This window comes from Halictus rubicundus, unplaced genomic scaffold, assembly GCF_050948215.1.
Source record: "Halictus rubicundus isolate RS-2024b unplaced genomic scaffold, iyHalRubi1_principal scaffold0020, whole genome shotgun sequence".
Taxonomy (NCBI): domain Eukaryota; kingdom Metazoa; phylum Arthropoda; class Insecta; order Hymenoptera; family Halictidae; genus Halictus; species Halictus rubicundus.
The window spans coordinates 2,370,290-2,384,415 of record NW_027488561.1 but is presented as its reverse complement, the minus strand read 5'-3'; the positions used below and the strand labels follow the sequence as shown (position 1 = coordinate 2,384,415).

The following is a 14,126-nucleotide window of genomic DNA, read 5'->3' as shown; positions in this document are numbered from 1 at the left end:
GTGGATTAAGTAATTTATTTTCTTTTATGAAAGATATCCTGACGCTGCATCTGTGCTTTCATATAATAGTGTGAAAGCCACACTTCTTCGTGAGAGACAGAAAAGTTGCCCTCCCATTCCACCTTGTTTAGCTGCTTTATACGAATATTTAAGAACCTCTTCTTTTATGGAAAATATTTATAAAATAATGATAAGCGATGGAGATGGTAAAGTAGCAATTTTATTTTCCACTGAATTGCTGTTGCAGACCCTTAATACCTCTCAATGTATTTATGCTGATGGTATTTTCTCTGTAAGTAACATACAGATTGGTATATGTGATTTAATTTTATGAAGTATGTAAAAATAGATAGTGTTCGAAGCAGTAGGAGCAAAATTAACATTTATTGTCAATATGTTGTTTTATTAGTACATTGTAAAACATAATTTTGATATATTTTAGATTATAAATTACAGTTAATTACAATTAATTTATTGCTCTCTGCTCAATTTGCTTTTATGAGAAATGTTGATAATGCATTTTTCTATAAACATGTCTTTGTTGAATTTTTCTCTACTACATCAAACGTTTTACAATATTGAAAAACCAATGCTTCTCATATAAATGCACCATACACATATACTATATGCTTTTGTATAAAAAAAAGTAATTTAGACAAGAAGGGAGTGATTCCAAGAAGCTGCAATCTGGTATATTACTCGGTTTCTTTATTGATGAATGTGTGGAGCTTATATTAAAGTGACATACATTTTTTAAACGGACTGCTATGTAGTTTAATGAACCAATCCACGAAGCTTGTTGCCTTTTATGCAAAAATACTAAACCATTTTAAGTAAAATTGTGATTAATTTTCCATTTTCATTCGAGACCTACATAAAATAAATATCGGTTAAACCCATTGTTATTTAATATAAACGATTTAGTACCTTTTTTCTAAAAAATGGCGAACTGCATCAAATAATGCAACAAGAAATATGTGATTCCATTTAAAAGAATGAAATTGACGATCACATGTCCTCTATGCGTTGATACGTAACAAAATGTACTTATCAGAATGTTGTTTCCAGGAGACTATACACTTGTCCAAAGTATTTTTCTATGGAACATATATTGTATGAATAATTTATATTTATATCATGATATACATAGTTATTTTATTTTTTAAGGTTTTACCTACTCGGCCACCTATAGCACAGTTATATATTATCCACATTCAGTATATGGATACTGTGAGTACAACAATTTATGTAAATATATTATTTTAATGCACTTGTGCAGTGATTACATTTGTACAACTAGTATAGAGATATGTATACATGTTTGTCCAATATTCCAATTTATACTTATGAAAGCTTTATTTTAAAAGGGAGTTGCTACTGTTTTCGTACTGTGTGAGACATTAACAAAGACTATGTATACAACACTGTGGAGCAAAATTAATGAATTATCTCCTATGCTTAATAAGAATTTAAGAATGACAATGACAGATTATGAAATTGCAGCAATGAACACATTGCAGCAACAATTTCCATTAAGCTGTGTAAAAGGCTGCTGGTTTCATTATAACCAGGTTTGTATACAGGGAGGTCCGTTTAAATAAGAAGACCTAAATGTCTCTTCAGGTTATTGCGATGCAAAAAATATTTGTTACGTAATGTGCATGGAGTCAATGGATCAAATATTTGGCACGAATATTTTTCTCCGAGGGTCAGTTTTTTCGGAGTTGTCAAGGTCATCGATGTTTTTTGATACATAACTACATTTTTATTTTATTGCATCTAGTAACTGATGGAAAAATACATTCAGATATGTATAATGACATGACCTTGATCCTCGAAAATTGGCGTTCCTTTGCGCGGACCATCTCTTTCGGCTATTGTGATGCGAAAATATTTGTTGCGTAATGTGTATATCATCAATAGACCAAATATCTGGCAAGAATATTTTTTTCCTAAGGTCATATTTTCGGAGTTATCAAGGTCGTCCATGTTTTTTGATACATAACTACATTTTTATTTTATTGCATCGAGTAACTGATCGAAAAATACATTCCGATATGTATAATAACATGACCTTGAGCTTGATCTGAAGGTAAAACTTTAATTTTCGAAGATCAAGGCCATGTTATTATACATATCTGAATGTATTTTTCGATCAGTTACCCGATGCAATAAAATAAAAATGTAGTTTTATATCAAAAAACATCGATGACCTTGATAACTTCGAAAAAAATATTCATGCCAGATATTTGGTCCATTGATGATATGCACATTACGTAACAAATATTTTTTGCATCGCAATAACCTGAAGAGATATTTAGGTCTTCTTATTTAAACGGACCTCCCTGTATAATAATATTCTAGAAAATATACAGGGTGGTCCACCTAAGTAAGGCCACCTAAATATCTCCTCTAATTGTGGGGTTACAAAAAATATTTTGTATGCTATTTGAATGGTTTTAAAAAACCATTCTATTGCAAAAAAATTTTTTTCTAGGGTAATTTTTTTCGGAGTTTACAAGGTTATCGATGTTTTTTTGCGTATAATTGTATAATTTTTTTTATTGCATCGTGTAGCTGATGTAAAAATACGTTCAGTTATGTACATTACATGACCTTGAAATGACCTTTGAGTTCAAAAATTAAACGGAAACGATAAATTGTCTATCGAAACTTTAGAGACGAAGACGTCGTTCGGGAATCTGTAAATACAACAGAGTGTAAATACAAATGTTTACTATGTGATTTGAAAATCGCCTGAATTTTTGTCAGTGGGGTTTTCAAATCGCATAGTAAACATTTGTATTTACACTCTGTTGTATTTACAGATTCCCGAACGACGTCTTCGTCTCTAAAGTTTCGATAGACAATTTATCGTTTCCGTTTAATTTTTGAACTCAAAGGTCATTTCAAGGTCATGTAATGTACATAACTGAACGTATTTTTACATCAGCTACACGATGCAATAAAAAAAATTATACAATTATACGCAAAAAAACATCGATAACCTTGTAAACTCCGAAAAAAATTACCCTAGAAAAAAATTTTTTTGCAATAGAATGGTTTTTTAAAACCATTCAAATAGCATACAAAATATTTTTTGTAACCCCACAATTAGAGGAGATATTTAGGTGGCCTTACTTAGGTGGACCACCCTGTATATACCTCTCATAGAAGATATAATCTTAATTCAATTTTTCGTGATAAAGGCTTTATTACGAAAATGGCGCTATTTAGGTCTTGCAGATGCGCCAACCAAAGTATTGTCCATGGCAATGACTTTAGCCTTGACTCCTGAAGACCTTTTTGAAAAAGGATTCTCTGAAATTCGTAATGAATCTGCTTCAATAATTCCTGAATATCCAGCAATAGAAACTTTTATTAAGTATTTACAAACTACGTGGCTACCAAAAATGAAAAAAGTTTCAGTACACGATTGTCCAATAAGAACAAACAATATATCAGAATCCTATAATAATATTGTTTCGTCAAAGTTAGGAAAAGGGAAAAAGAACGTATGGAAATTTTTGGGTAATTGTATTTTGTTTATATAAAATATTTGTATACTATTACGTATTTTCTCCTCTTCTCCTTCTCTATTACAGAATAAGAAAATGATCTGTTATTAAAGATAAATTAGTTCTTAACTTTACAGAACATTTGGAACAGCTACTAATGGACGAAGAAATTAAGGTCAAAAGATTAAGTACAGGACAATCGGTACGTCGTAAAAGCAATAACAAAACTATACTAAGGAACAATAAAATTGAAACATTACAGAAGCAGCTCGCTAATGGAAGGTTTGTAACACATAAATTTCTTAAACTGCATTTATTATAATTGTGTTCATAATTGTATTTATCAGTTTTAGCTTTAATGATATTACAAAATATTTCTTTGGGCAGTTCCACTCTAAATTACATCGAACGTGTCTGTGGATTTTTATGAAATTTTGTAATATCTCGCTAGTCGTTCCTCGGCATTGTTTTACCTTTTCGAGTTATAAGGGTCAGAAGTTGAATGTATATGTACTTCTTAAGATAATATGAGCCTGCAGCATCAAACGGTCTTCTTAATGTTGTGCAAGTTTCAGGCAAGAGCATTAATAATTGTCAAAGTTACTACAGTTCAACGTTGCATATGACTTAGAGTTTAGTATATAGCCCATAGAAAAGTGTGTTGGTTTGACTCACAGTCAAGTCATGCGTAAAGTTGAAATTTGGTACCTTTGACAATCATTAATCTACCAGCTGGAAATGTGAAGACTATTCAGAAGAATCCTGTTAAAATTCTGCTCCTCAAGGTTATTTCAAATTTTGAAAAACAAAAATATTGTTTATAATAATTAAAAAGGACATAGCCGTATGTTACATTCTCTTGGTTAAACTTTATAACTTCACACACTTAATGTTGGTATTTCTAACATTTTTTCAGTTATAATATTTTAAAAATAGTATTCATCAAATTTCGACTTTCATAACTAAAAAAGGTTAAACTGTATCGACGAACAAGTAATGGAATTTTGTTTCCACTTGGAGTGGAATTGCCCATTTATATTGTAAGAATGTTTCCTTATAAAAGATGTTTATACGTAGCCTGGTGTTTAAATAGGTTAACTTTAAAGGAATACTTATTATCTTTTTATAAGGGCAACAAGATAATAATGTACGGGAATGAAGGTAAAGTATTGCAATTATTATTAATGTAGAAAGTTAAATTATGAAAAAGGTGCAAGTCAAAATATACAAAAATTAAGTGTGTTTCTTATTTTTCAATATTTCTCTCTATATTTCAATATTATTAATAAAATTATTGAAAACAATTTTTTTATTACACCACTTTCATAATTACTGGTAAATGTATCTCCAATAATAATTTTTTAAAGACTTTCCAGACACTTATTTTGACTGTGCTAACAATTCAGTGGTTGCAACTGTAGTTGAGGAAGGCCAAGAATCGCGAAATGAAATCGCCAATAAAACGCAATGTAGGTTAATACATGGTACGATAAATATGAATAAATGGGGACTCTCCCACTTTCATAATTACTGGTAAATGTATCTCCAATAATAATTTTTTAAAGACTTTCCAGACACTTATTTTGACTGTGCTAACAATTCAGTGGTTGCAACTGTAGTTGAGGAAGGCCAAGAATCGCGAAATGAAATCGCCAATAAAACGCAATGTAGGTTAACACATGGTACGATAAATATGAATAAATGGGGACTCTCCCACTTTCATAATTACTGGTAAATGTATCTCCAATAATAATTTTTTAAAGACTTTCCAGACACTTATCTTGACTGCGTTAACAATTCAGTGGGTGCAACTGTAGTTGAGGAAGGCCAAGGATCGCGAAATGAAATCGCCAATAAAACCCAATGTAGATTAGCACAAGGTATTGTAAATACATATAGACAAATGGTGACCTAGTTCCGATTGCGTTGCCCTTGAAATATGTTGTTAAGGTCAACATTTTGAACAACTCCTTCCTATACATATAATGCTAATGAATTCTCCGGGTGATTAGGTAAAGACAGGAATAATAACAGAATTGAGTTTCTCCTGTAAAAAGAGATTTTTTAAATTTTATTTTTCATGTTCTTATTTACAACTATTTACAAAGCTTACCTGTAAAAAGAGAAACGACATTAAATGTCAATTATTCCCTATGTCCTTTCCCTAATTACAATCTCTACAATTATTGTGAGTATTTGTTTTACTAACCTAATTACCAACGCGCAGTAAGTGCGCGGGATAAGTTCGGACTATGACCTTGACAACATATGAGAAGGTGAAGGTCATTGGAGCTGGGTCCCTCTTTGTCTATATTTACCGTTAGTAAGTACATTAAAGGGATACAAACATACATGGTCAAATTGTTTGTGTTTGTTTCTGCAGGTTCTCCAGAAATATGTTCTGAATGTGCTACTAATTCAATAAATTTAAGAACAGTTCGAAAAATACAAGTCCAAGTGAGGAAAAAACGTACGAAAAAAGTAATACAAGATAAAGGTACAATTTAAATTGAACCATCTGGACATACAATATGAGAAAATTGAAGGAATACTAAATATCGATGAGAACATTTACTTTATTGATTTTATCTCAACACTAATTGTAAACAATGCCTTTCTCTCTCACATAATATTAGACATAGCTTTGAGACACCGATTTGTCTTCCAATAGCATATATGTATATGTTGCAAATACTAATATGTAGATTTTCTACTTTTAGATTTTTTTAGAATAATTAAAATTACCCTTTTCTGTCGTATGGAGCTTACAAAATGTGAAGAATTACTTGTTTTGAGATAACTTTGCAAATAGAAGTATATCCCATTTTTTCATCGTCGTATCACATTTGAAATGAAAAGTAGGCCACAATTCAGTGTTCCTTGAATTTTTTTAATAGTATATTGTTAGAAATATTTAATTCTTATTCAATCAAAAGAAAAAATTCTTTTACAGTAAAAGAACTAGTCAACAAGAACATCGACCTTCGTCAGCCGCGTATAATTTTAGAAAAACTTCGAAATTAAAGTGTAGCAGATCTTTTTTATGTGTCGGGCTGAACAACTTTTTACACATCTGCCCATCGCTCGGACTTAGTTTCCGAGATAATTGCAAAAAACCATTGTTACATTTTAGGATCGCTAAAAGAGAGAGTGAATGGAAATTGGAAGAACTGGATGAATGAGAAACGGTTGAATTTGAAAGTAAGTGGAGTGGACTGTATAAATGTTGAAACTAGAACGTATGGATCTACTAATAAATAACTGTATTTCACTGGAAAATGATAGTCAGAAACAAATGTACACTGATGTTGAATAAAGATTAGATAAAGACTATTAACTAAATCGACTGTTAACTCGACGTTAACTAAATCTCGATCCTTCTGGCGTATCCTGAGTATAAAAATACTAAAGTATATTTGTCTAAAAACTTACCGTTGCTGAGATACTTGACTGTGTTCATTCCCTTAGATTCATTCTGGGACGTATTAGAGGATATGCTCACTACGTCAAATGTGGCATAAAGGCTCATGAAAAGCGTCATTATAAGGCTTCATGAAAACAGTCAAACATCTCAGCAACGATAAGTTATATATATATGTATCATGGAAGGCGCAGTGTCACATGTGTATTAAAATTATCATTACATGTGGGACATCTATTACACTCTAGTCGCATGATGCATATCATGCAGCATGCAAGATGACCACATGGAACGCAAACTTGTGTTGCTTTCTTAACAAAGCAGATTATGCAATACCCTTCTTTATGTTCTCTAATATCTTCTTTTCGATTATTATTATCATTACTGACTTGATTTTCCGTTTTATCATACCAAAATCTATCTTCAAGAATTTCATAAATGTCATCATCTAGAAAAATATAAATTGGATTGTTAATATATAGTATACAGGACGTCCCACTCAATTGGGATGAATTATATATTGAGAATCGTTAGTGCCACATTTTATAGAAAAGAAAATTAAATAGTGTGGGAAAGTCTAATTTCCCATAGACTTTTTCCATCCAATTATACATTTAGCAATTGTGGATGCACTTTTTTAAAATGGTATGTACTATTTATTTGTGACATTTTAAAGAACACAATTTGCATGTACTATATCAAAAAATAATATAATATGATGAGCGCGGTATTTAACCTTCCTCTATAGAATGAGCCCTCACCCAGCTCAAAATATGATCTTATAAGCTCAAACAACGACATGGCGCAGACTCATGTTTCGACCTAAAATCTCATAAGATTCCAGTTCCTTTCTAGTAAAAATCTGAAGGTATACTACCCCCTTATAGGTTCTACCTGGTTATAGCAGAGAGGAATGAGAGTGCTCACGCCCGGGGTTTCGGCGTTCCCACTTTCGTGACATCGCCGCTTTAGCATGGCACAGAACCGGTCAGTCTTTCCTGGAACAGAACCGGTCAGTCTTTTAGCATGGCACAGAACCGGTCAGTCTTTTAGCATAAAACTGAACGCACATTATTTTTTTAACCAGGATTAGAACGTACAGCTTAATTGTTTTATATGAAATATGTAACTAACATGTAAATCTTGTGTACAAAATCTCTAATATTAATTGTAATGATACGTATTTTATTTTTTTTCCAAGTTTGTAGTTGCAAACTTTAGTTGTAAAAAATGGAAAATCCGGAAAAATTCGAACAAATAAAGATCTCATATCGAAGTTTAAAAGCGACCAACCTGAATATTAATTTAATAATGAGCTATTGTCATCAACACTATCTTAAATTTTTTCATATATTTAGCTACTGTTATTATTAATTTAAAAAATTTTTCTTTCATGAATAAATATTTTTCCACCTCAGCACCATAAGATTTTCACTAGATGACTTTAAAAACACATTAGAACTATTTTTAAATAATTTTACTCGAAAACATTCTAGTTTACTCTTTATTTCACCGTTCTACTAATTTTTTATGGGCTGCATTGCAGCTCTGTTTAACACCCCTTTACAACTCAATACCATGGTACCATCCATATTCAAGGAAGAACAATTTTTTGCGACGACCATTGAAAAAACAAAAGTGTTTCCTTCATTTCAGTCCTTTAGTGCGTTGGTGACGTAGCGCCCAGCACACCTACCTGTGTTCTGTGTAACATCTGGAGTTTTATGGTACGCTAACAATTGCTATTGACTCGCAAGCCAGACCGTACAAGCGAATGCATCCACAACTTCCAGAGACCTGCCTCCAAAACTAATTAAAGGAAGGCTAGACATGCAGTGTGTACTATACTCCTCAAAAGAGGCGGATTCCAGTCGCTCGTGTTATAAACCTCATTCGATACTTCATCGAAAGGGTGATCTTACATATTTCTGTAACAGTTCCAAGTGCATGCACTTTGTTCATGATACCCTCTTTGTAATTATTAAATTCAATTAAATATTAAGTAAATCTTTCACGGTGCTAACGGCCCTCGCAGAGATGGGCATTATTTGGGATAAAAAATTATTTAAATGAAAATTTGAATAAAAGATACTTTATCTTTATTTGTTATTTGAAGGTTCGAATAAAAAAAAGCATCTTTATTGGACGAGTATCGGATAAATAATTTTATTCGACGAGAATTTATCCGACGAATAAAGATAATTTTTTCTATTCGAAGCGGATTTATTCGAACTTCGAATAATTTTTTCATCTTTTATCTGTATCTTTTATTCGAAGGCTTCGAATAAATCTTGGAATAACTTTTGCCGAGCGCCGAGCTTCAAAGACCCAGCAACGACGGACGACATACAATGTAAGCAAATGGAGAATCGCGCACGTATGAAAGTTTAAACTTTTAGATTTTTCAACATATCCTCATAAAATTGTGACGAGCGAATGGAGGGGATTTTCCTGATGAAAATGGGGTCAAATTCGAGTGTAATCAAACAAGTTTCACTGATATGTAATGTTACGATAAGAATTACAATCTCATTAAAGACAGTCCAAATGATGTCGTGTTTGGACTCATTTCGATCGGAACAAGCTCTACAACTCGTTCGTCTTAACAATATTGTTCTGATTAAAAACATACAAGCATAAATTGCCAATAATGCACGATTCTCCGTCTGCTTACATTGTAGGCTGTTGCTCGGTCGCTGGTCTTTGAAGTTCCGAGCTCGCGGAGTCCCGAGATATCGGTGTGAAACAACTACCAATCCAATTGCAAAACTTCATTGTTTTTCATGATATTTTTATGGGACTTGCGCCAACTAATTCGTGGCATTCTTCTGATTAAAATGACACTAAACACGGTACAAATTGGACTGTATTTAGCATTTTTATCCGTAGATTTATTCGAAGGCTTCCCTCGAAAATCCCCTCCATTCGCTGGTCACAATTTTATGAGGATATGTTGAAAAATCTAAAAGCTTAAACTTTCATTCGTGCGCGATTCTCCATCCGCTTACATTGTATGTCTTCTGTCGTCGCCGAGTATTTGATGCTCGGCGCTCGGCAAAAGTTATTCGAAGATTTATTCAAAGCCTTCCAATAAAAGATACAGATAAAAGAGGAAAAAATTATACAAAGTTCGAATAAATCCGCTTCGAATAAAAAAAATTATCTTTATTCGTCGGATAAATTCTCGTCGAAGAAAATTATTTATCTGATACTCGTCAAATAAAGATACTTTTTTTATTCGAACCTTGGAATAACGAATAGAGATAAAGTATCTTTTATTCGAATCGTTATTTAAATAATTTTCTATCTAAATAATGCCCAACTCTGGCCACAGGTGCCTTTTGGAAGGACAGCCCACCTGTTATCTAAACATTCTTTTAAAGTCCTTTTTTTACAGTCGCAGAGGAAGAAACGCTCTGTATTTTGGATTTCAAGTAATTGTAGAAACTTGTATGATTCTGTTATATATACTACTTTCACAAAATTAGAAAATAAAAATTATGTGGCGTGTGTAATGTCGTACAAAGCAGTTTCAGATGAATGATAATGTGTTCAGGAACTGTTACAGAAATATGTAAGATCACCCTGTCGATGAAGTATCGAATGCGGTTTATGACACGAGCGACTGGAATCCACCTCTTTTGAGGAGTTTAGTACACACTGCATGTCTAGCCTTCCTTTAATTAGTTTTGGAGGCAGGTCTCTGGATGTTGTGGATGCATTCGTTTGTATGGTCTGGCTTGCGACTCAAGCGTACCATAAAACTCCAAATGTGACACAGAACACAGGTAGGTGTGCTGGGCACTACGTCACCAACGCACTAAAGGACTGAAATGAAGGAAACACTTTTATTTTTTCAATGATCGTCGCAAAAAATTGTTCTTCCTTGAATATAGATGGTACCATGGTATTGGGTTGTAAAGGGGTGTTAAACAGAGCTGCAATGCAGCCCATAAAAAATTAGTAGAACGGTGAAATAAAGAGTAAACTAGAATGTTTTCGACTAAAATTATTTAAAAATAGTTCTAATATGTTTTTAAAGTCATCTAGTAAAAATCTTATGGTGCTGAGGTGGAAAAAATATTTATTCATGAAAGAAAATTTTTTTCAATTAATAATAACAGTAGCTATATATATGAAAAAATTTAAGATAGTGTTGATGACAATGGTCGCTTTTAAACTTCGATATGAGATCTGTATTTGTTCGAATTTTTCCGGATTTTCCATTTTTTACAACTAAAGTTTGCAACTACAAACTTGGAAAAAAAATAAAATACGTATAATTACAATTAATATTATTCTTAATTTATATTAATTAGAGATTTTGTACACAAGATTTACATGTTAGTTACATATTTCATATACAACAATTAAGCTGTACGTTCTAATCCTGGTTAAAAAAATAATGTGCGTTCAGTTTTATGCTAAAAGACTGACCGGTTCTGTCCCAGGAAAGACTGACCGGTTCTGTGCCATGCTAAAAGACTGACCGGTTCTGTTCTAGGAAAGACTGACCGGTTCTGTGCCATGCTAAGGCTGAGCAGATGTCAGCACTATATCGGGAACGCCGAAAACCCGGGCGTGAGCACTCTCATTCCTCTCTGGTTATAGTACACTTTGGCTCTATATAGGATACAGATATGTAAAGTCAAATAAATTACCGTCAATATGATTGCTGTCAAATTTGTCATGGAGATTTTGTGCACTTTGTATATTTACTATGCTGCTGTGTAAAATACATTGCTGGGGTTCGTTGAGATAATTTTCTACAAATATTAAACTTTATAAATTATTTTATATCAGGAAATAGCATTGAGTTCATAAAAACGCAACAAGTGAAAAATAAATTAATTCTTTTATGCTAACAAAAAAACATATGAAATTACCTGTAACTTTTGTGTCTTTTGTTTTCAGAGAACCCGATGATGTCAAAGCCGTATTTGGTAACGTTCTTCTGTCTTTTTTATGCACTCGTTCTGCTAATAATATATATTATTTTGAATAATATGTCGTATTTATATTGCAGGTTGTACGTACTATATAATAAAGCAAATTTATTTACCTTTCTCCACCGGTCCATAACTTATATCAAAATAATTGATATCTTCAATCTCATCATTACTATCTTCATCTGTACAAGAAAAACATGTTAATTGTATGGAATATCTTCTATGCGAAGACATAAGATATATAAGCTACATACTTGCCAATGTGATAACTTTATTAATTTGAAAAGTTTTTTCATTATGAGTAAACATATTTAAAAATTCTTCTAAAGATAATCTAAAAATCATATACATTCAAATGTAAAATACACATACATATATGTATATGGACAAATAGTAAACATGTTAGTAACAAATAGTAAACAGTTGGAACTAGAGAAAAAGACACATACCTTCCAGCATTATATTCTTCTTGAGCACTTGTTATTTCTTTTCTATGATTAATATTAGCATTTGTACGACGTCTTCGAGATGCTATACCATTTTGCAATCGACTCAAGTCAAGCTCTTGGTCAATAAGCAGATCTTTTACTTTTTCTAAAAATGTAATAACATTTAATTATATATAAACCTCTGTATATGTAGAATAACATAAAGAATAAATTAAGTATAGTCACTAAATTATAAATAAATTCATGCCACTTATCAAAAATTAATTTTATGTGTATAATAAACAATAAAAGTAAAAAATACTGTACCTAAAAATGCCCAAATATTAATATTTTGTTTCCCCAGTTTTTGACATGCAATGTTGTGAAATGATTCTGCAATATTATTCATACGTACTGGACAATTGTGCACGCTGACTTGCGATGCTATGTTTAACCAAGTATGTCTCATATAGGTCATAAACAAAAGAATACCCGGAAACTTGCTGGATGCAATATCTGCTTCCTTTTGAATAATTGACAAACCTTGTTCAAATTTTATAGCAGGTATTAAAGGCAAAGACATTGCCATATGTACAACAGTATGAGGAGCACTATTTAATCCAAGCTTACGCCACTTTCGAAGAACAGCCTACAATATATAAACAGAAAACTAGAATTGTGTTAATACAAGTAAATGTATTATAAATAGCATTACAAACCTGACAATAATGGAACCAGCAGCCATGCATATCTGCACTGGGAAATAACTTGCTTAAGGTTTTAACAGCTGCTGTTTCATAATCGCTCATTATAAACTTTATAGTGTTTGGTAAATTGGGTATTATATTAATTATTTTTTCCCATATGGCAGTATATAAAGTAGCTGTTCGTTTTTCGCATAGAATAAGTAGAGTCGCAATACCCTAAAAAAATCATCTCATAATATTGAACTCATTTTAATATATAAAACTAATGCAAATTATGTTTTACATTATCCATGTAGCGTATGTGAACTGTGTACAGCTGTACTATGTGGGGTTTCTTCGGTAAGACCTAAGAAAACAAATATTACATAACGTACTATGACATATACACATTTTGGACTTACGACATATATAGTTTTCAGATGAAATTATTGGACTTGATTTCAAAAATTGATTACTAACTAAGATATGATTCTGAACAACTTTACCATTCATTTACCAAAATGTTCAGTACGACTTTAGGTATTAGTTATTAATGAAAAACTGACCAATCAGGAACAATGCATAGAATAAATGTCAGCATTATAGATTCAAGAATATAATGTGGAATTTTTAAACTTAAAGATGTTACGAGCCAGGGCTATGAGCAGCGCGAGAGGCCGGCGAGGGGATTTTTACCCCAGGAATATGGTTTCAATTGTTAGTTAGGTACGCGGACGCACCCGATGCGAAATCGAGGAGCCGCTAGGATAGTTGACGTCGAGGACGCACCTGATGCGAAATCAGGGAACCTCTGGGAGGTTGGTGTCAAACGCAGACGCACCCGATGCGAAATCGAGGAGCTACTAGGAGGATGAAACTTCGTGCACGCACCCGATGCGAAATCGAGGAGTCACTAGGGAACACGCGGCGAACCCGATACGAAAGGAGGTTGTATAAGAGCGCGGACGCACCTGATGCGAAATCAGGGAGCTGCTAGGATGCGGAAGAACCCAATGCGAAATCGGGGATCCGCCTAGGATGGTATAATTTCGTGGACGCACTCAATGCGAAATCGAGGAGCCACTAGGTTGGAGAAATCTTCGTTGAATCGAATTTAAGTATTA

The 14,126-nt window shown here is 32.7% G+C and overlaps 1 protein-coding gene and 1 long non-coding RNA gene across 3 annotated transcripts; one reads left to right on the top strand and one right to left on the bottom strand.

Moving 5' to 3' along the window:
* Window positions 1–3,363: 3,363 nt before the first annotated feature.
* On the top strand, window positions 3,364–6,773 carry LOC143363089 (uncharacterized). 2 transcript variants are annotated; one of them, XR_013083729.1, is made up of 6 exons: window positions 4,147–4,303; window positions 4,435–4,987; window positions 5,084–5,185; window positions 5,282–5,398; window positions 5,902–6,015; window positions 6,472–6,773. XR_013083729.1 is itself a non-coding variant. In XM_076803709.1 (5 exons), the coding sequence occupies exons 2-5, from the start codon at window positions 3,794–3,796 to the stop codon at window positions 6,540–6,542; spliced, it is 309 nt and encodes a 102-aa protein (XP_076659824.1). In that variant the 5' UTR covers window positions 3,364–3,531; window positions 3,656–3,793; the 3' UTR covers window positions 6,543–6,773. The 2 variants fall into 2 exon arrangements, 1 of the variants encoding a protein (XP_076659824.1); XM_076803709.1 differs by lacking the exons at window positions 4,147–4,303; window positions 4,435–4,987; window positions 5,084–5,185 and adding exons at window positions 3,364–3,531; window positions 3,656–3,800.
* Window positions 6,774–6,886: 113 nt separating this feature from the next.
* On the bottom strand, window positions 6,887–7,504 carry LOC143363090 (uncharacterized). Its single transcript, XR_013083730.1, has 2 exons — window positions 7,223–7,504; window positions 6,887–6,945 (listed from the first exon to the last, which is right to left on the bottom strand). It is a non-coding gene; the product is annotated as an uncharacterized LOC143363090 (long non-coding RNA).
* Window positions 7,505–14,126: the final 6,622 nt, after the last annotated feature.

Excerpts from the sequence above, each read along its gene's own strand:
- LOC143363089 (XM_076803709.1), top strand. Across the intron at positions 5,399-5,901 it reads CCAATGTAGATTAGCACAAG|GTTCTCCAGAAATATGTTCT; the intron begins GTATTGTAAATA and ends TTGTTTCTGCAG. Across the intron at positions 6,016-6,471 it reads AAAAGTAATACAAGATAAAG|TAAAAGAACTAGTCAACAAG; the intron begins GTACAATTTAAA and ends ATTCTTTTACAG.